This window comes from Lithobates pipiens, unplaced genomic scaffold (assembly GCF_037356315.1).
Source record: "Lithobates pipiens isolate NorthernLeopardFrog02 unplaced genomic scaffold, aLitPip1_a1.2 Scaffold_13, whole genome shotgun sequence".
NCBI classification, from domain to species: Eukaryota; Metazoa; Chordata; class Amphibia; order Anura; family Ranidae; genus Lithobates; species Lithobates pipiens.
Genome location: NW_027507718.1, coordinates 360,626,288 through 360,649,198, shown reverse-complemented (window position 1 = coordinate 360,649,198; position 22,911 = coordinate 360,626,288). Strand labels below are relative to the sequence as shown.

The 22,911-nt window shown below is 40.1% G+C and overlaps 1 protein-coding gene across 2 annotated transcripts in view; it reads left to right on the top strand.

Annotated features, from left to right (window-relative positions):
• Positions 1–22,911, top strand: part of SPOCK3 (SPARC (osteonectin), cwcv and kazal like domains proteoglycan 3) — a 526,887-nt gene that overhangs the window by 498,123 nt on the left and 5,853 nt on the right. For both annotated transcript variants that reach the window (XM_077477168.1, XM_077477167.1), the window contains exons 8-10: positions 6,908–7,129; positions 13,127–13,189; positions 20,656–20,793. In XM_077477168.1, the coding sequence (XP_077333294.1) occupies positions 6,908–7,129; positions 13,127–13,189; positions 20,656–20,793 (423 nt within the window). The remainder of the gene's footprint in view (positions 1–6,907; positions 7,130–13,126; positions 13,190–20,655; positions 20,794–22,911) is intronic.

Sequence of the window (22,911 nt, the reverse complement as noted above, 5' to 3'; positions counted from 1 at the left end):
TATAAAAGCCAAAGCCAAGGAATGTTTTCAAAGAAGAAGATGTATAAAGTATACATTTTCGTTGACTACAAATTCCACACCAGTTGTGGGCAACACTATTACAGGGGACAGAACCACATTTCAAACTTTACAAATTGTGGCCACCTCTTCTGACCACATTTATGGCTAAATTTGGCAAGCAAACTGAAGGAGGGGGTGCAGGGGATATCGGGAGAATTCAGAAAGATCTACTGTATATACAGTAGTTCATAACTATCTATCTTTTCTCTTTTCTGGTGGCCCCTAAAGTGATTTCTATAGCATCTCATATAATAAAGACCACTTGATTTACTCAATAGCTTGTCTATCACATGGCACATAAGGCCGGAGCTTAACAAACATCATTCAAGTGTGCCCAGAGCAGAATTATATCTAAGTACAGCTCTGCTGATAGCTGATATGCACATTGTTTTTCCAGATCAGCAATCCCCCTGGCAAAGCATACCTCCCATGCTGAGAGCATGTGGCCTAGTATGGTTTTGGGCTCTCACCCCTCTCCTTTCCTGGTCAGTCAGGTTGTATTTTCAGATTAAGGGTTTGGTATGGGTATTTAAGAGGACCTCAGGCACTCTTTTTCGTTTTTTTGTGGGGTATCCGCTAATCCGGGGGTCAGCTACCTGTAGACCATGATGGTTGGTTGACCTGCCATTCCAAAGCATCAGAGTGCAATGTAGAGGGACTACTTGTGAAGTTAGAACTGTAGAAGGGAGCAAGTGCCGCGTAAGCCGATGCCTTCTCTGTATTGCCGGCTCCTGTCCCATGCGGAATGATACCAACTGCACTCCATCTCTTATGGCAGGTAGCTGTCTCCAGAGTGGTGCCAGCAGCATGGAATAAAAGAGCTTTAGGTCAGTGTGAAGCAATACACCGGGCTTAATAGTATATGGCTGTTTTAACACAAATGGCTCATTCAAGTGCTGCTCCTCTGAAATGCAGTGTGTGTTGATAGGTGGTGAGGAAACAATATGTTGCCCTCTCACCACCTGATTTAAACTGACATTGTAGTACTGCAATTAGATGCTTAAATTGAGTGTGAGGAGGCGATACTGTGCCTGGTAATCTTTGACTTATCCTGTGTTGTTCAGGTGGATCTCTTCCTCTTTAAGGTTGCCTTCCCCTGCGCTACTCCATACCAAATTCAAAGGGTCTGGTAAACATTTTAGGGGGAACTCTATGCATTTTATTTCCTATTCTTGTTGTAGGGTGTGCTACAGCAAACGTGCCATTGACAAAGAAAAACAATTATACAGTTTAACCACTTTCTGACCGCCGGCCATCATATGACGTCCTTGAATTTGTATGGGTATATCTTATTGATACCTGCAGCTACAGGCATCATTCAGATATTGTCTTTTTCAGCCGGCAATTCCCTACACCATAAGAATGATCATAGTGGCTGGTCAGCCGATTGATTGTTCTTACAGGCAGCGAGAGGGGATATCCCCCTCCTAACGCACTCCGGTGCTTCTACCGACTCACGGCTGCCATCGGTGAGTCAGAGAACGGATCTGCCGGCCCCGGATGTTTACCATAGAGATTTCTGGCGGGTTTACCAGATGGTAGCCAGAGTCTCCATAATTGTTTGGAGTCTGGGGACGATGTTATGACGTCACGCCCGGCCTCTGCATTCAAGCAAACAGCGCTACTTTTTTTTTTATTTCAGCTGTCCCAGCCTAGAGGTAAGATGTGGGGTCTTATTCCTATTACAAGGGATGGTTACATTCCTTGTAATGGGAATAAAAGTGTCAAACTAAAAAATGTAAAGTAAAATTAACAATAAAAAAGAAACAAAATTAAAGTGCCCCTGTCCCCGTGTGCTTGCACGCAGAAGTGACCATATATGTAAGTCCCGCCCACATATGAAAACTATGTTCAAACCACACATGTGAGGTGTTGCCACGAACGTTAGAGTAAGAGCAATAATTCTAGCACTAGCCCTCCTCTGTAACTCTAAACATGTAACCAGTAAAAAAATTTAAAGCGTCACCTATGGGGATTTTAAAGTACCGGAGTTTGGCGCCATTCCATGAGCGTGTGCAATTTTTAAGCACGCCACTTCGTCTTCTTGCATTCAAGAGAGTGGGAATAACTTCCTTGGGACATCCTAGTGCTTCCAACCTTCCCCTCTCAAAAACCAAGCCCTCAACTGTAGGTGAGCCGGGCACAGAGGGAGAGTCGTGCCTTGGGAGAGCAGATCCCGTCTCATCGGGAGAGGAACTGGTTCTCGGAAGCTGAGAAGTGTTAGGAGAGGAAACCAAGGCCTGTTGGGCCAGTAAGGAATTACGGCTATTATCTCCACCTCCTCCCACCTGAGTCTCCACAGGAACAGGAACAGGAACTGGAAGACAATAGGTGTCAGAGGGAAATCATATGCTCTGCGAAAACACCAATGCTCTGTCAGGGCATCTATCCCGTAGGCCTGAGGGTCCCAGAACCTTGAGTAATACCTCATTAGCTTCCTGTTGCAGATCCCCAAGGTTAAGATCCATTTAAACACATCCTCGTGGAGAGACCACTCGTTGTTGTCCAAGTGTACTCATGAAAGGAAGTCCGCTTGGACATTGAGAATCGCCGGAACTTATGTTGCCATTAAGTTGACCAGATCCTTCTGTGCCCATGTACCTTAACAAAAAAACAGCTCTCTCTTCTCTTCTTCCCTATCCCTACCTTCTGTCTTTTCTCACTGCACACTCAGTTCACAGGAAGGAAGTGACGTACCCCCCTGTCCTGCTCCATTCATTTGTCATAATACCCCCTTCTGATCCATCAGTGTGCCATTATAACCCCTGTTCTCCTTCATTTATTTGTCATTATACCCCCCTCCTCCTCCATTTATTTGCCATTATACGCCCCTCCTCCTCCTCCATTCATTTGCTATTATACCCAACTGTCGTCCCCCATTCATTTTCATTATACCCCCCCTCCTCCATTCATCTTCCCTCCTCCTTCTCCTCTAGTCACCTCCCACATATCTCCCCAGTCAGCTTTCCCATTCACCATGTTTTCCCCTTTCTCCCCTTCTCTCCTGCATGCTTCTCTCCACATTCCCACTCTGGGCCCCGTCCTCGCTCCCTATACCTCCCTCTCCTGGTTCAGCATGGCTCCTACCTGCTCCTCTGGAACCTCCCCTGGGCACAGGCGGCGATAGGTAACCCAAGATGAGGGAAAAGCAACTCCGCAGAAATTTGATAGTGAGACCCCCTCCCCCAGCCGGTAGTGTCTCCTCAGCTTCTCCGCCCCGGTGGCCCTCTTCTTACCGCCCCAAGTCCATCAGTGCCCGGGGACGGGTTTGCTTCAGCTCGTCACCCAGCCTCTGTCAGCACGGCACAGCTCACAGTGTGGCAACAAAAAAAGCTGGCCCTCTTCCTCTCTCCCCCCAGACACCACTCAGGGACAGGCATGTGTGTGGGAGGTGTGTGCGCTCAGTCAGTACTCCTCACACTGTGCAGGGACATGGAATACCATTCTCTTCACTGTGCTGGGAGAGAGGACATGGTGCAAATAAGTCACTGGGACTCGAAAGGGAAGAAGAGAGCGCCCCTCTTCATATGGTGCCCATGGCACTTGCCATAATTGCCATACCCTGAATACCCCACTAGGTAGTAGTGTTCATTACCTGCATATTGCAATTTTCTTTCTAGTGTAGCTGCATGGTTATAATGCAATCTTTTGTCTGTGTTCCAGTTTTTTTTTTCTAATAAAAAACACAAAGGGCTCAGTGTCCAGCTCCATCTAGACTGATGAGTCACATTTGCAGCAACTCTCCAACACTGCCCCAATGCACATATCGCTATGTACAAAATAAACCACGTACCTCTAAAATGATGGTTCCTGAGCCTTTGATTATGCTCAAAAAGTGTCAAACTCTGTCCATATGAGCCATTAAGGTGGTATATAAACACCTATATTTATATTCACTCTTACCTATTAAGAGTCCAGTTACTGAGCTGTAGCTAATGGAGCAGCACAAAATGAGTGACAAAAATGGTCCTGCCCAAAAAATCTATGAGACTTCTGCTAATTCTGTATTGGACTTTAACTCAGACTTCGGCTGGCCATACACGTGTTGAATTCTGAATGATTTATCATTTGGAAATCACACCTTTGAATAATCACTCCATTTTCAACCATGTGGGGTTGCAGCAACAGCCGATTTTCGTGCGGTCATCAAATTTGAGTGATCATGTCTATTCTTGGTCCAGGCGAAAATCTCAGAGATTAATGAGGCCAGCAAATCATCATCATAGCTAGGCAACAAGCATTTTCAAAAGGACAAATCAGCTATGGTAATCTCTTTATTATATCAACATGAGTCTCTCTTTGCAGCCACCGTTGTCATCACTTATTCCCAGTGTTGTATACAGTAAAACATTGGATTGCGAGCATAATTCGTTCTGGAAATATGCTTGTAATCCAAAGCAATTGTATATCAAAGCAAATTTCCCCATAAGAAATAATGGAAATTCAGATGATTCATTCCACGACCATTTATTCATAAGTCCTTCAGTTTATTGTCCAAAGATTATAGCAATGTGATAGGTTGTGTAACCATAAAATGTCCATCCACAAATGGCAGCCTCCACAAGGGGAATAGAAGTAAAATCTAGAAGGAGCTACAGTGTATAAAAGAGAAGAGAGGCGCCTCTAAGTGTAGCAATATGGTTACATTTAACCACTTAAGCCCCGGACCAATTTGCAGCCAAAGGACCAGGCCCCTTTATGCGATTCGGCACTGCGTCGCTTTAACTGACAATTGCGCGGTCATGCAACGTGGCTCCCAAACAAAATTGGCGTCCTTTTTTTTCCACAAATAGAGATTTCTTTTGGTGGTATTTGATCACCTCTGCGTTTTTAATTTTTTGCGCTATAAATAAAAATAGAACGACAATTGTGAAAAAAAATGCTATATTTTTTACTTTTTGCTATAATAAATATCCCCAAAAAATATATATAAAATTATTTTTTTCCTCAGTTTAGGCCGATACATATTCTTCTACATATTTTTGGTAAAAAAAATCGCAATTAGCAATTATTAATTGGTTTGCGTAAGTTATAGTGTTTACAAAATAGGGGATAGTTTTATAGCATTTTTATAAAAAAAAAAAATTTTACTAGTAATGGCGGTGATCAGTGATTTTTATTGTGACTGCGACATTATGGCGGACACATCGGACATTTTTGACACATTTTTGGGACCATTGTCATTTATACAGCAATCAGTGCTATTTAAATGCACTGATTCCTGTGTTAATGACAATGGCAGTGAAGGAGTTACCCACTAGGGGGCGAGGAGGGGTTATGTGTGACGTTGTGTGTTTTTTTACTGTAGGGGGCGTGGCTTGGCATGTGACATCACTGATCGTCTTTCCCTATAACAGGGAACAGACGATCAGTGACAGGCTCAGTAGGAAGCACGGGGAGAGGTTTGTTTACACAGACCCCTCCTCGTTCTTCAGCTCTGTGACCTGATCGCTCGACACCAGTGGCGATTGGGTCTGCAGGTCCCGTGGTCACGGAGCTCAGGACCGGGTCGCGAGCGCGCCGCCACAGGTGCGCACGCGACCCATGCCTGGGCACTTAAAGAGCAACGTACCTGTAAGTGCTTGTGCCCAGCTGTGCCATTCTGCCAACGTAAATGTGCAGGAGGCGGTCATTAAGCGGTTAATGAAGGTACAACATTTAGCAACTCACATGGTTGGTGATTAAAAGAGGTATATCTAAGTATGCAAGCATTCGGAGTAAAGCTGTTCACATAGATCATCCTCTACACTGCCGGCTCTCACCACTGTCATTCTTCAAACGTGACCAGGAAGACTACCCTGCAGTAGAGTGATTTGAAAGCAAGGCTTGAATCGCTCATGGAGCTCGGTGTGGAAGGGATGACGTTGATTACGGTGTGGAGGATGGTCTATGTGGACAGCTTTACCCCGGATGCCTGCATACTTAGAGGTGCCTGTTTTAATCATCAACCATGTGGCTTGCTAAATGTTGTACCTTCATTAAATGTAACCCTATTGCTACTCTAAGCCCTTGTATACACGATTGGACATTCCGACAACAGAATCCGTCAGATTTTGTCTGACGAATTTTGTCCGAAACTGGTGTTGCATGCACACAGTCGGACAAAGTTGACGGAAAATCCGATCGTTTGTAACGTGATGACGTTATTTAGTTACAACGGGACTACATTCAGGCTAGTAGCCAATAGCTTTGGTCTAGGAATTTGATCTGATGCGTGGCACTTTGTACGATCAGAATTCTCTACAAACGATCGAACAAAGTCTGATCGGATCATGTTGTCGGAAAAATTTTATATCCAGCTCTCAAACTTTGTTGGTTGGACATTCCGACAGAAAAAGTCAGATGGAGCCCACACATGGGACAAGGGCTTAGCATTTCCTGTTTTATACTCAGTTGTGATGTGATGCTACTTGTATATCAAGTCATCGCTTGTATATCAAGTCAAAATGTATTAAAAAATGTTGCTTGTCTTGCAAAATGCTCTCAAACCAAGTTACTCTCAAACCAAGGTTTTACTGTATTGTATATTTATTGAATAATGCGAGTCCACATATTCTAAATAATGCTTTATTTTTTACCATTTCAAGCACTCTTCAGCATCCATAGGATGTTAACGCGTTTCAGCTGAATCCTTACTCATAGTCTTGCATTGTATTTGTGGTTTAGGAAGTATGATTGTTATACATAATAGATGAAACTGAGCATGACAGAGTATGTGAGAACTTTATATGTTATAGTTCTTTAAAAAAATAAAAGTTATATAACATTGTTATGGTATTTTGCACTTTAAACAACGATGTATGCACATACTGAATACAGGCTCACTTGTCTTTGTCACCCTTCACAGGATTTGATACCAGCATTCTTCCAATATGCAGGGATTCTCTTGGGTGGATGTTTAATAGACTTGATAAAAATTATGACCTGCTACTGGATCAGTCTGAGCTGAGAAGCATGTATATTGACAAGAATGAACAATGTACCAAGGCTTTCTTCAATACATGTGACACATACAAGGACAGCTTAATATCCAACAATGAGTGGTGCTACTGCTTCCAGCGGCAGCAAGGTAACTAAACAAAAAAAAATACTATAGTAATAAAATAAATTGACTTTTAAAACATACTGTTCTCATTAAAGGAAAAATATTGCTTTTTCTAAGTGCTTAACAGAAATCCTAACATCTGTAGCGTGTTTATTTTCTTTTTTAATATACTGTAAAGAGAGAATAGACTGCTCTGTTTGGCATCTCAGTGATAAACCTGTCAGACAATTGCTTTCTAAGAAAATGCTTTGCTTTAGCAAGGATGACTTTTAAACAATGTTTTAACCACTTCAGCCGTGGAAGGTATTACCCCCTTCCTGACCAGGCCATTTTTTCTGAAACTGCACTGTGTTGCTTTAACTGACAATTGCGCGGTCGTGCGAAATTGTACCCAAATAAAATTTATGTCATTTTTTCCCCATAAATAGAGCTTTCTTTTGGTGGTGTTTGATCACCTCTGTGGTTTTTTTTTTTTTGCACTATAAACAAAAAAGCAGACAATTAAAAGTTTTTTTTTTTTTTACTTTCTGCTATAAAAAACATTTAGTAGAAAATTTTTAAAAATAAAATTTCTTTATAAATTTAGGCCAATATGTATTCTGCTACATGTTTTTGGTAAAAAAATCCTAATAAATGTATATTGATTGGTTTTCTCAAAGGTTAAAGCGTCTACAAACTATGGGATAGATTTATGGACTTTTTTTTGTTTTGTTTTAACTAGTAAAGGCGGCGATCAGCGATTTTTAGTGGGACTACGACATTGCGGAAGACAAATCTGACACTAAGTGACACTTTTTGTGGACCAGTGACACCAATACAGTGATCAGTGCTAAAAAAATGATCTGTCACTGTATAAATGACACTGCTTAGCAGAAACACAAGACCTCCATCTTCTCCATCACAAAATGTCCATCTGCCTTGTTTACATAGGCAGACCGTTGTTCTGCCTCTCCAGTGAATGATGGGCTGATTGGCTCCTGCTGTGTCCAATCACAGCAGGAGGTGGCTCGCTCATGTGCCCCAGAGCCAAAGAGAGGAATCATGTACAGGTGCGTGATTTTGCACTTAAGGGCCACCCTGTTCAAGTAAATGTATGTGGGAGCATTACTACACATACCTAAATATATTAATTAAAATATGTATGCACGTGTGTGTCATGTCCAGTCCTCCTCCTTACTTCCAACTCTCTGGCCATATTTGCTTCCAATTCCAAAATGTCAAAATGACAGATGGGGCTTATTTTCTTCCTATTACAGATCTTCCTGCTCCTGTGTAAACTGACACTCATAGAACACCATCTGTAGTGTCAAGCAGAATTACAATAGAGCAATATTATTATTGCTTCATTGTAACTTCTCTGGTTTATTCATAGCAGGTCATCCTTTGTCTGCATATGGTGTCAGTTAAAGCAATACTTCAAGTTACAAAAATGTAAGTGTAATTATACACAGTAGAACTATAAATTAAATTATGTACTTTTTATTGGCAGGAGTGCATGCTTTAAAACACTTCTAATACTTTTTTTTTAAGACAATATTGCCAAGATAAAACCTTATTTGTTCTGAAAAGAAAATTTGAAAATACAGTGAGGTAAAAGAAAGGTGAATCCAACCCCTTAACCACTTAAGCCCCGGATCAATTTGCAGCCAAAGGACCAGGCCTCTTTTTTTTTTTGGGATTCAGCACCGCGTCCCTTTAACTGACAATTGCGCAGTCATGCGACGTGGCTCCCAAACAAAGTTGGCGTCCTTTTTTTCCCACAAATAGAGCTTTCTTTTGGTGGTATTTGATCACCTCTGCGGTTTTTATTTTTTGTGCTATGAACAAAAATAGAGCGACAATTTTGAAATTCAGAAAAAAATGCAATAGTTTTTACTTTTTGCTATAATAAATATCCCCAAAAAATATATAAAAAAACTTTTTTTTCCCTCAGTTTAGCCCGATACATATTCTTCTACATATATTTGGTTAAAAAAAATCGCAATTAGCGATTATTGATTGGTTTGCGCAAAAGTTATAGCGTTTACAAAATAAGGGATAGTTTTATAGCATTTTTATTATTATTTTTTAATAGTAATGGGGCGATCAGCGATTTTTATTGTGACTTCTACATTATAGCGGACACATCAGACATTTTGGACACATTTGTGGGACCATTGTCATTTATACAGCAATCAGTGCTATTTAAATGCACTGATTCCTGTGTAGATGACACTGGTAGTGAAGGAGTTAACCACTAGGGGGCGGGCAGGGGTTAAGTGTGTGTGAGTGTTTTTTTTTAACTGTAGGGGGGCATGGCTTCTCGTCTGACGTCACTGATCGTCTTTCCCTATAACAGGTAACAGATGATCAGTGACAGTTTACACAGACCTCTCCTCGTTTTTTAACTCTGTGACCCGATTGAGGGACACCACTGGTCCCGCGGTCACGGAGCTCAGGACCGGGTCGTGACCCACGGCTGGGCACTTAAAGAGCAACGTACCTGTATGTGCTTGTGCCCAGCGGTGTCATTCTGCCGATATATATGTGCAGGAGGAGGTCCTTAAGCGGTTAATAAGCCACCTACAGATGATGGACTTTAATGGCACAGCACGGAACACATATTAAAATACAAACAGTTTATTAATACACATTAAGATAAAACTAACATTAAAATTCAGGGAACATAACCCCTAAAATTCTTATTAAGTTTACAGACAATGAAAAAAAATGTGCTAAATACCGCGATGTCTAAAAAAAAAGGGGGGGGCTGCAGCACCGCAAATGACAATTGCAAAGAGTAAAAGTAAAAAAGTAATGGTGCAGCACTAGTAACAATTTGAAATTTAAATAAGTGATCTAAGGTGCATAGATAACCTGATACACATCAAAATGTATCAAAGTTAAAATAATTTTGAAGATATCAAACTAACAATATAACATGCAATATTGAAATATTGATATCAGGTGATTAAACCAATGTATACCATACATAGAAATGCAGTGATATCAGGTGATTAAACCAACGTATACCACACATATAAAATACAGTGATATCAGGTAATTAAACCAATATATACCATACACATAAAATGTACACATTTGTTGGTGATTCTTCACCAAAAATAGTAGAGCCCGGATGGATATAGGCGTTGATACAATTGGATAAAATATTCCTCTCACATGTACCACCAGTCAACAAGAAAGGAAGCTCCAAGGTATATAAAACGTCATATGGATTCAAACATATAGGGCCAAAAAGGAATGAAAAATGCACATAGCGTAAATCCGCATAACACAAAATGTATTATTAAAAATGAAAGGTTTACACTCACATTTTGGAAGAGGTAAAACAATCGCTTATTAATCGATTAAATGATGCAATAGGAACAGCAGGCTCGACCCGACACATTTCATCCACGAAGCTATCATCTGGGGTGCCGTCCTTGTGCAGCTCTACATAGAAACCAATCAGCTTCTAACATTAGCTTGTTCAATTTGGGTTTTGACAAAAAACTTGAAAGCTGATTGGTTTCTATGCAGAACTGCACTAGATTTTGCACTCTGCAGTTTTAGTAAATCAACCCAAATGTCTGGTAAATAAACAGTTCATGCATTAAATTATTATTTTTATTTTTTTTACATGCTGTCACCAGTTAACATCTCTAATAACTTCCACCCACTTACAGTGTCCTTGATCACCTCTGCAGCAGACGCAGTGTCTTTGATCACCGCCAACACCAGTTACAGTGTCCCTGATCACTGGCACACCAGTGGCAGAAAAAGTCTGACACATTTCATATCACCATACTCAGAAGGGTTGGCAGAATGTATTTTGGAGTGTAGTTCTAAGCATGCCTATGATGTGTGTTAGAAATATCTTATTAAAATAGAAGTATGTTTTTTTGCAGTTTCATACTTACCTAGGTGGATGCAGCATTGGTCCGATCTGTCCCCCGCCGCCTCTACATTAAGAACTGAGCAATTGAGAACCGCTGATGGCTCAGTTTTCACAGCTCCCCGAGCAGAGAGCTGCTGACTGTCAATGAGCAGCTCTCCGCTCACTCTCCTGCTAACTGGAGCACTGGGCTGTGGGGAGCGGCCATTTGAGGCTCTCGGCGGCTCACAAAGAGGCTGAGATGGGTATCAGTCCAGGCATCTGGCGGATCCAGACTTTATTGTCGTGATGACACAGTGCCTGGTCTCATTCCTGTGACATCAGCAGAGAGCGGAAAATTTAAGAACGTGCTAGCCAACATTTGTTGGCAGAAAGTCTGACAACAAATGTCTGATGTAGCACACACACACGGTTGGACTTACCACCAACAAGCTGACAGCCAACATTTCCTGTCGGAAAATCCGATCGTGTGTACGTGGCATTAGTCTTTCCATAATCTTTCAGTGATTTGTGGGATTTTCATGCTGTTTGGAAAATAGCTGACAAGTGCTTCATTATGCAAGCTTGGTATTATTTATACTTGGGGGTTAATTTACTAAAGGAAAATAGACTGTCCACTTTGAAGTGCAGTTGCACTCATTTTCCTCAGAGCTTTGTTAACATAGTGAAGCTTTACTTGTAATGAATACCCAAACAGGTGTAAGGAAAATAGGAAAAACAGCATTTTTGCTTGCACATGATTTTATTTAGTAAATCCATCTAAATGTCTTCTAAATGGTACACATCATGTGTGGATTGGTACCTGCAAAGTAAGTTATATACCTCCTATTATATTTAAAAATAATAATATTGTATGTCAAATATCTACACAAGCCATTTTGCAATTGAGTGTTTGCTTTTTTAGCTTTCCATTTCCATCTCTGTAGAATTTGAAATGTAAAAAAAAAATCAATGCAGTATGGCAATGTGGAGGAGTTTTTCTACTCTGGTGGTGTACAGAATTCCCTTCAGAAATTTAATTTCTTGTTTGTGTAATTGGCTCACTAATTTCTCAGACATCTGCACTGATACACAGCAAAATTTTGGCCTCATTCATATGGACTCTGATGCCCATATACTGGGTATGGGTCATTTTTTCAGTCTCTACATTACAGGTGCTGCGACGGCAGTATGGACACAGATGCTTGTCCTAATGTCACAGCTAATGTACATAAAGAGAATTGTTATTTTTCTTAACAAATTATTATTATTATTATTATACAGGAATACCCCACTTTTAAGTACACAGTGGGGTTTATTTACCAAAGCTGGAAAGTTCAAAATCAGGCTCACTTCTGCATAGAAACTAATGGGCTTCTAACCACAGCTTGTTGAATTAAGCTTTGGTAATAAAATATGGAAGCTGATTGGTTTCTATGCAGAAGTGAGCCTGATTTTGCACTTTCCAGCTTTTGTAAATAAACCCCATTGTGTACTTAAAAGTGGGGTATGCCTGTACAATATTTATATAGCACCGATAGTTTGTACAGTGCTTTACAACATGAGGGCAAACAGTAGAGTTACAATACAATTCAATGCAGGAGGAATCAGAGGCTCTGCTCGATAGAGCTTACAATCTAAAAGTGGAGTTATACTCATATACCATATGTAATTACTTCTTATATACTAACTGTTACAGTATGCAAGTGGAAAAAGCGTTTATTTTTTTTTAAAAAGAGTAATGCAGGATTTTTTTATGGCAGAAAAGACAATGTATGTCTCTTCTGTCTTAGATGCTTCTATCCACCTGTCAGCATAGGTGTACACTGAGCCACGCATTCACAGCACAGTGTACAGTTTCATCAAGCGCATACGTGAGGGTATTGTAACCCTAGGCCAGCCATTCAAGATGGCCATAGACTGCAAACCCAGGAAAAACTTAGTAATGATGGAAGCACTGGCCATGGAGTGGAATGCGGACATTGCAGTGCTGGAAGGTATACTTTTTCTGTGCAAGTGCGCTATATTGTGCAAATATGCTGGGCAGACTTGCATAATATGGCTAAAAGCTCCTTGGGGAGCAGAATTTACCTTTTGCTGTGGTGATTTACTTTTACTTTAATGTAAATGGATTGGTAATAACATTGGCTTGTTCTTTGCCATAGATCCTCCTTGCCAAACTGAACTCAGTAATATTCAGAAGCAGCAAGGATTAAAGAAGCTTCTTGGTAAGTACATTTTTTTTTTAAATAATTAAAATCGGTATTATTTCTCATCTAAAATGTTCCTACCAAAATAACTGTAGAAAAGGCATGTTTTCACTTGATTTGAATCAACCTTTAAATGATTAGTTCCCAGCACCCTTTTACACAACGGTTCTATTCAGGTCTGCCTGTCAGTTTTTCAGGCAAATCTGATCAGATGGTCCATTCATCCCTATGGACCGGTGGTTGTAAATGAACTTGTGTTGATTTACAGCCACCTACCGCCTATCTTATCTGGTCCACTAAAAACAAATGGAAGGCGATATGTTATCTCCTCTGTCTAGGCGGATCACTGCCCATTTACATCTGGTCACCCTCAACCCTGCAGAGCGGGCTCTGTCTGTGTCCATGCTACATAGACTGAGCAGACACTGAGCTGTCATCCACCTTCTCTGCAGTAAGGGATTTGCTCACAGATATGCATTGGATCTGTGAGCAAATCCCTTACTGATCATAACAGAATCTGCCTTATGTGAAAGGGGCCTAAAATTTGTAGATCTTGGCACAGAACAGTTAGCATTCAGCAACAATATGGGCACAAGATGGTCTGGTACTCTCTGCACACGTTGAGCTAAGTATAGATTTGCAAGGGTTTACTAAATATTAAGGATTAAATTAAGGATTTTTTTAGGGTCAAGGGTTGAAGATTAAGGATTGGGTTAAGATTTTTGGGTTGTATTTTAAACGCAGCTAATCTCAGGTAAAAGCACAGTGTAAATTCTACCATTTAAAATTATTACATGCATTTATATGCCTTTAAAAATGTCCTATAAACTCATATAAATGCATATAACTGCATGTATGTCATGTCAGCATATTGGGTAAACTATTGGGTAAACTAATTTATGTTGGTGTTTCCGATTACCCTTTCTGTTAAATCTATGTATGTGAGCTACACCCCATTAATCGACATGTGAACTACCTGATCTCCTAGTTGGCTGCTTATACCAGTGTTTGAGGTACCCCATTATTAAGATAGACTTTTTACTGCTTACAGGCATACCCCACTTTTAAGTACACAATGGGCTTTATTTACTAAAGCTGGAAAGTGCAAAATCAGGCTCACTTCTGCATATAAACCAATGAGCTTCTAACCCCAGCTTGTTCAGTTAAGCTTTAGTAATAAAACCTGGAAGTTCATTGGTTTCTATGCAGAAGTGAGCCTGATTTTGCACTTTCCAGCTTTAGTAAATAAACCCCACTGTGTACTTAAAAGTGGGGTATGCCTGTATTATAATTTCTTTGGGATTGCTAATTTCTGTTTCTTCATTATAGTCATTTTCTCTTTTTTATTTGTTTTTGTTTTCAACTTTTTTTATTTTTATTTATTTCTCTTTTTTTTTCTTTATCCCTTTTTTTTGATTTATCTTTTTTTTTTTCATTTGACCTTTAAAAATATGTTTTTATATCTTATCTATTTTCACCACATGTCAGCAATCTATACATACAAAGAAACCAAAACAAATAAATTCAGAAATTAAAGCGGAGTTCCACCCAAAAGTTCAACTTTCACTAATTTTTCTCATCTCCCCTCCGATGCCACAGCTGGCACCTTTTGGGGAGGGGGACAGGATACCTGTCTTTAACAGGTATCCTGTTCCTACTTACAGGAGTCCGGGTCGGGGCCTGTGACATCCTTGCAGGGCTCCCTCCTCCTTCCTCCTCCTCTCCCTGTCGCTGAGCCAGTAGGAGAGAGGAGTGGGGCCTCGCACATGTGCAGTAGGGTTCCCGGCGTGAAGCCATAAGGCTAAACTGCCAGGTACCCTTACCCACAATGGCGGCGGCAGAAGCATCCAACAGCTGATGGAAACATCAGCTGTGGTGCCAAATCACTGGGCTCCAGGACAGGTCCTATTGTTAAAAGCCAGCAGCTGCAGTATATGTAGCTGCTGGCTTTTATTTCTTATTTTTTTGGGGGCGGAAAACCGCTTTAAGTTTTGTGTAATAAAATGTAATGATACAGGGAAAAAGTATTGAACACATGAAGAAAGAGAGATGCAAAGAGGCATGGAAAACCAAGACACCAGCTGAAATCTATTAGTAATTAGAAAGCAATCCTGCCCCTAGTCAGTGCAAATTATTATCAGCTGGTTCAGTCTCAACTGATGGCCTATAAACATCTCATAATGGGTAAAAGAAAAAAGCTCTCCCAAGACCTTCACAACCTTATTGTTGAAAAACATACTAATGGCATTGGTTACAGAAAGATTTCTGTAACCAGTGTGTGGCCAGGTTTATTATGAAATTATATTCTTTTTCACTTCTGGATAATGGCCCAAACAGTGCTCACTGGAACCTTCAGAAGTTTAGAAATCCTAGTGTAACCAATCCCATCAGTATCTTTTGCAACAATAAGGTTGCAAAGGTCTTGAGAGAGCTCTTTAGGTACAGGATAGCTTACAGTGTGGAGGGGTTTGGTTTATGTAAATTATAGCACATTTTACAAATCCCAGTGGTTGGGGCTATGTAGCTTATATCGCAGCTTACAGATTGTATTTGTCAGGGGTATGCAATGTACAGCACAGCCTACAGACCTGGGTATTCTGAATCACATATGTGGTATCAAACTCTTCAATTCAAGTCAGAGATGGGGAGCTTTTGAAATTTGGTAAACTTTCCTGAGTGGAGACAGAATTATTTCATGTGCTGTGAAACTGAGGAAAGGATTATGTCACCAAATATGTTACGTTGTCAACATTGAGTGGGTATCATGGCAGGCCAGTTACTCAGCCTACTCATTTGAGAGTCAGACAGTATTTCCTCTCCTACTGTTTTTGAGATGGTATCTACAATCCGGTGCCATTCTTAGCCCTTGTACACACGATCAGAGATTCCAACGGAATGTGTCCGATCGGAGCGTTTTGACGGATATTCCGACTGTGTGTGGTCTGCATCGGACCATTTCCGTCAGAATATCCGTCGGACCAAATTTTCCAACTTGCCGGAAATATTTTCCGACAAAATGCTCCGATCGGACATACTCCGATCATGTGTAGAGAATTCCGATCGGACAAAGTGCCACGCATGCTCAGATCAAATTCCTACATCAAAGTTATTGGCTACTAGCCTGAACATAGTCCCATCGTAATGAAATTACATCATCGCGTTCTGAAAGATCGGATTTTCCGACAACTTTGTCCGACCATGTGTATGCAACAGTTTCGGACAAGATCCATCGGATTTTGGTTGTCGGAATCTCCGACCGTGTGTACAAGGGCTTAGTCTGAATCATTAAACATTCAATTCCATAATATTAGCTTTTGTAAATAATGATTAGTTTGAATTACAGAAAATCAGCTAATTGTAAAAAAAAAGAAAAATTACAAGCATTTTCTCTGCAAATTAACATTATACAGGAATATAAATGACTAAATTAGTTAGACTATATCAGAAAAAAAGACACTGTATTTCATTTGTTTAATTTGTTAAGAATTCATTAGCACCTTACTATGGGAACCAAACTTTATAGATTGACAGTAAACGGGTTAACTTGTTGTTTATCAGATTTGCCAAGACATTACTAAAAGGTGAAAGGTTAGTTTTTTAGTTCATTTGCATAAGATATCAGACAAAATAGTGATACATTTCTGAAAACATGATAGTTTTTGGTTAAATAATCATTTTCATTTGAAGTCTTAAAATGTACATACATTTGAACTGTTACATTTTTAATCAATTGTGTATTTCCAAATTTGTCTTTTCCTTTTTACTTCATTGTGTAGCACAGAGCAGCTGAAAAGCCACTATCTACTAGTTGTCCCTAAAGTGTGCATCTTTAATAAGTTATCCAGTAAATGATATCACTTAAACATGGTAAAACACTCCACTACTACTTTCACAGCAGAATTCAGCGTGGGAAAGGCACGTTCGTGCACATTTCTCATGTACGTGCTCAAAACGCATAGCCTATGCGATTTCAGCAGTCAATATATTCTTATCGACACTCCAAATGCGGATCGCAAACACAGTGCATTTGCTTGCTTCAGATCACATAGTACCACACAGTACCATGTGATTTGGTGAGGTGCCCTTTTGAAAAGTAGTGCATGCAGTGCATTTTGTTTGATCCAGTGCAATTTTAGCCCATTCAAATCAATAGGGTGAAAATAGCACCGCAATGAATTGCACGTGAACACGAACCTCCTTCCTGTGTTGTTCGTGTGTGAACCATTACTGTCTTTCAGTCCTTATTTTTGTATCTGTCTTTAGGTTATGATGTACAGGTTTCTGATGGCTACTTTAAGGGCCCACTCACACCAGAATGCATGCAGGAAAAATGCATTTCCTGCACCGCACAGGAACACACTGACTTAACTAAAGGTGCGTGGGTGCCATTAAGCATTACTTGCACCCTAAACGCATCTACCAAATGTGGTGCAATACCATGATGTTTGGTGCTGCATGATTTTGAAAAGTAGTGCCTGCCTTGATTTTTATGTGTTCTCACGTATTTGGCAGACCATTGAAATGAATGGACTATCAATAATGAAGCGTACAAAAATATGCACATTCTAGCATGAACCAGCCTTCGTTCTTTGACCATTTTTGGTGTGTAGCTGCTTTATTATACTCAATCCATAATTCAGCACTAAAGACAACCTTTGATTTCAATTACTGAATCAGCTAAAGCAATATGTTGATAAACGTCTGTAGTTCACAATTTTTTCTTTATTATTTCATGTCCCAAACCCATTTGTTCTTTATTATTTCTGCCAAGCTGACATATTCTCAAGGTTGCCTGTAGTTGGGTAAAGGCTGCCCTAACTTTTTAATTTTACTACTGATGTGACATTGGTGGCAGATTCATCTTTACTTACATAGTTGACCAATAAACTGGCTGATGCTATTGTTAACTTGTATGTTCATTCAAGTCAGCTTGTTTTGCCTCTTTCTGTGGATCTTTCAATTCTACATTCATGCATTTCAATGTATGAAATAGCAACCAAATATTTCAAGATCTTTCAGATAGTGTTCATAACCCAAACCTTTTGTATTGCACATTTGCACCTTATTGTTCTCATTATGGAAGATGACACAGAAGGGCACTGGAAGCAGAAACACAGTAGTTTAACACCAAACTGGATGGGAAAGAGCTTAGATGTCTTCAATGAATGATATTTTTGTCATCTGACCTTCTTTTACATGTCCTTCACAAGGTGGATGACATAGCTTTCATAACTGACCACAGCCACTCTCTTTTGGTCTTGTAAAATGCTAAGGGGGGCTGTCTTGTCTAGACACAGGTCCTGTAACTCTTCTTTTCAGGCTGATGAAGGCCAAAGGTATCAGGATAATCTGAACCTTTATGCCAGTCTAGTCTTGTGGCTAAAACAAAGATGTCTACATGACTTATGAAGGAGGATTTGTCAGCTGCTGGCGAGTGTACAAAATAAGTTTGCCTGTCTGTTTTGCCTCAATGGGGCAAAGTACAAAGAAGCATGGTCACTCTCCTTCGCTGGTCCCCTCTACTTTTTTGGAAAAAGATTGAGCGGATGACAGGTAGATAGTGGATGCAGAAGGGTCAGTAGTTTCCACATCTGAGTCACCTGACTCTGAGGAACCTCAGGTTCAAGATGTTTTTTAGGTCTGGCAAGGCCTAGCGAAGTTAATCTGGAATTTTACTTAAGGATTGCATTTACTACTTCCTGAATCAGAGTCCTTTAAGGCAACTTAAGTTCACTGCAAAGTTCCCAGTTTTTCACTTCCTCTTACTTAGAGGAGGGGATGTTTGCAGAAGTGGCTCACACTGATAAGGTGTTATTTCCTCTTAAAAGGGTTTGCTCAGCTGCATTCTATGGAGGAAAAGTTAGTTAAGAAGTTGAGGCAGCTGTTTTCCTATCTTAACAAGTTAACAAGAATGTGACACGCCCTGTGGATGATGTTTACATTTTCAAGGCTCCAGCAAATAAGAGATTTGAAACATTGCTGAAGGCTCCCTTTTTTTAGCTGGGGCTGCTATGCAGTAGCAGTGTTTTGGTGTCTGTCAGCGTCTAGGAGCTTGTATTTCACAGACAGTGAGCGTAACATAAGTGGAAACTTTGCAGAGTTAACTCAGGCTCTTTGTTTTACTATGGATGCCTTGAAGGGTTCCACTCAGCAAGTTTTATGCGTGGGAATTTTGTCCATTCACACACATAGGATATTTGGCTAAAAAAACTAGCCAGCAAGGTTATCTTGTAAAAGCTTTCCTCGAAGCAGTATTTTTGTCTCTCACGCTGCTTATCTTCCATTTTGAAACCTTAGCCCCACAAAAGAACTTGGTCATTGAAAGCAGCAAAGATCTGATTAGAGGTCTTCCTCTATATGAAGAGGTTTTCTGATTTATTCAGGTAGGGGGAAGGTTGCAGGCTTTTGCATTTTTTTCCACAAAATAGAATGTCTCTCTTGTTACCTGTTTGTTCAAGAAAGTAATCATGCCACTTCCAGAACAGGAAGGGGTTCTCAGCTTTTATTCATACCTGTTTATGATTTCAAGCCAAATGGATATGTTTGCCAAATTTTTGGGGATTTACAGAGTCTCAACAAATTTCTCAAAGCACAAAGGTTTTGAATGGTTTTGCTATAGCCAGGGGATTTTCTGGCATTAGTGGACATAAAGAATGCCTACCTACATGTCCAAATCTCCTTCCTCATCTGAGTTTTTTTGTGGCTTGCAGTTTAGAGTCTGCATTTTTCAATTAGTGGCCCTGGTCCACCATGGGTTGAAGGGGAAAAAATAGCTTGATTCCCAATCAACACATTTATTGTTGATTTGGAAATCCTTGCCACCTTGCTATTGTATGCTGAGGGTGGGAGGTTTCCCCGCTGTCAGAATACAATGATTATTGCCGCCAGATACTGTATATCCAGTGACAGTAATCGCACACAAAAAAAACCATCCGGCAGGCTGGTTGTATTGAAGTCAATTGATAGATTGACTTCAGCACAACCACCCTGCTCATAGGTGGATCTAAATTCAGGTGGTTCCTGCTGAACCAGCAAATTTCAATCCGCCTATGGCGGGCTTTATCAAAACAAGTTACTGCAGTACCTGGACATGTGATAGTAGCACAAAAGTATCTTATCCTGCATCTGAAGAAATTTTTGCATTTATTTTGAACTTTGAAAAGAAGTTTATAGTGGGGCAGGGCATTTAGTGCACAGTCTATGCAGGAAGTGAAGCAGAACAGTTGCTATTTTCCATTCCAGTATTTCCAAGCCTGTATACAATGTTGACCTTTCTAAAAGATCTTATAAAAATTAGCAAAGCAAAATGTTTCATTTAGACCGCAGTACTATAATAATGTAGCAATCTTTGTTGATATTCAGTATGTTAACAGTTATTAAAAATTGATTTTAACACGTCTCTAAAGTCAACCTTTTCAATTTGTAAAATAAAAATCTGATTCAGTTTGTTAATTCTATACATTACAAATGTTTTGTTTCTACAGGACATTACATTCCAGCATGTGATGAGGATGGCTATTACAAACCAGCTCAGTGTCATGCAAGCATTGGTCAGTGCTGGTGCGTTGACAGATATGGAAATGAAGTGACAGGATCCAGGAAAGTTGGCTCAGTGGAATGTGGTAATTTTCTTTTACGTTCACTAAGATGAGTTAACTGAAAATACTGTGCTACAATTAAAGCACAAAATGTTTTACCTATTCAGATACTACTAATATACGTAAAGCTGTTCTAAACCTCAGACACAAAATATGAACAAAGCATATCCATGTATAGTGAGCACTTGTCTAAATTAAGAGCACTCAGTATCATTTCTGTCTGCTGCTTCATTCTTCTGCTATCAGCATGAGTCACTTCTGACAAGTTTTACTGACATCAAGAAAAAAAGGTGACAAGGGAGGGATCTCCAACTAATTTGCAGCCTCAGCTATGTTTTCATGTGCTGTGCGAAGGAGGGTGTGCCACTTCTCTCCAATCAGCTTGTAGGGCTCTTATCACTGAGCTCTGCAGGGTAACTTCAGCACTCCATCCCCTTTTTTTCTGACAGCTTCGACAAGCTTTATAAATTTAGCACTTTGGCATAGAGAAGAGAAGACAGCAGATAAAAAGATGTAACTTATGTAGGAGGATTTGTTTAATTTCTGTTTTTCAAGTTAGGCCAGTCATTTCACTGGGTATGTGTTATGCCGCGTACACATGACCGGACTTTTCCACGGACTAGGTCCGACGCAATGAATCCATCGGATATTATGATCGTGTATGGGCTCCAGCAGACTTTTTTTTCCCCAAAAGTCTGACGGACCTAGAAATAAAACATGTTTCAAATCTTTCCGACGGACTCGAAAAATCCGTTCGTCTGTATGCTAATCCGATGGATGAAAACCGACACTAGGGCAGCTATTGGCTACTGGCTATGAACTTCCTTTTTCTAGTCCGGTCGTATGTCATCACATTCGAATCCGTCGGACTTTGGTGTGCTTGTGTGTGGCCAAGTCCGTTCGTTTGGAAAGTTCTTCGGAACTCCACTGAAAGTCCGCCGGGAATACCGTCGGAACCTAGTCCATCGAAAAGTCCGGTCCTGTGCACGTGGCATAAGGGTTTACAACCACTTTAAGTGTGAATGTTTTGATTTTTGTTAATAGGTTTTCCTTTTTTATGCATAGGAAAGGAATTGATTTACTAGGAAAAGTAAATAAATAAGTAAATAATAAGTAAGTAAATAAGTAAATCATTTCTCTCTGTCCTGTGTTTTAATTTAAAACCTAAACCAAGCTGATAAGCAGTCTCTCATCTTTGTTTTTCTATTACCGTAATCTGATTTGATGTGAACACAATAAATAAATGAAAAAATTGTTTTTACTAAGCAAGTGCTGGGAAAATAATCTAATGGTTTCCTTTTTAACTTAGGGATTCTGGCAGCAAGCCCTCCCTTGGTCTTTACACCTGCCATGACATTTGTGGGGTAACCTTATTCTCTCCACTGGATTTTGTAATGCAACATGAGTAGTGGGATTACATAAATATGAGTTGAAACACCCAAAAGTGTGTAAAATAAGAGCCAGTAATGATGACAATGTTGCAGTCCTAATAAGATATAAGAAGCACACCTGCTACTTAAAAAAACATGTTTTATATAACTTTATTCCTGCAGTATCCTGGCCAGCCCTGTGATGTCATTGATCCTTCCTGTTCTCTTATAATTCCACCAATTGGCAATCCTTTCTCCTGGAGTAAGCATTGTTTACATAAGGACATGTGAGTGCTGCTCAGTACCAAAGTGCTGTGAACCTAGGACATGTTTTGATGCACCTCTAGGGGGTATATCCATAACAGCCTGGACTTACAGGCAATGGGTTGAACATTTCTGACTATCATTCAACCCAGAAGAGGTCCAGCTGTTGGCTGCAAAGAAGAATACAGATGGTAGTGCTGGCATGTGCAAAGGGGAAGTTGCCCTTTTACACCTTTTATTTTAATACTAATATTAAATAAATAAGAAAAACTGTCATTATCGTGAATTTTGGATATAAAACAAGTATTTTGATAAAAACGTGGAATAGACTCCATCAAGAGGTGGTCCTGGCCAGCTCAGTAGATTGTTTTAGGAAAGGCCTGGATTCTTTCTACACATAATATAACTGGATACTAATATTTAAAGATAAAGTTGATCCAGGGAATTGCCTCTTGGTGGATCAAGAAGGATTTTTTTCCCCTGCTGGAGCAAATTGCATCATGCTTTA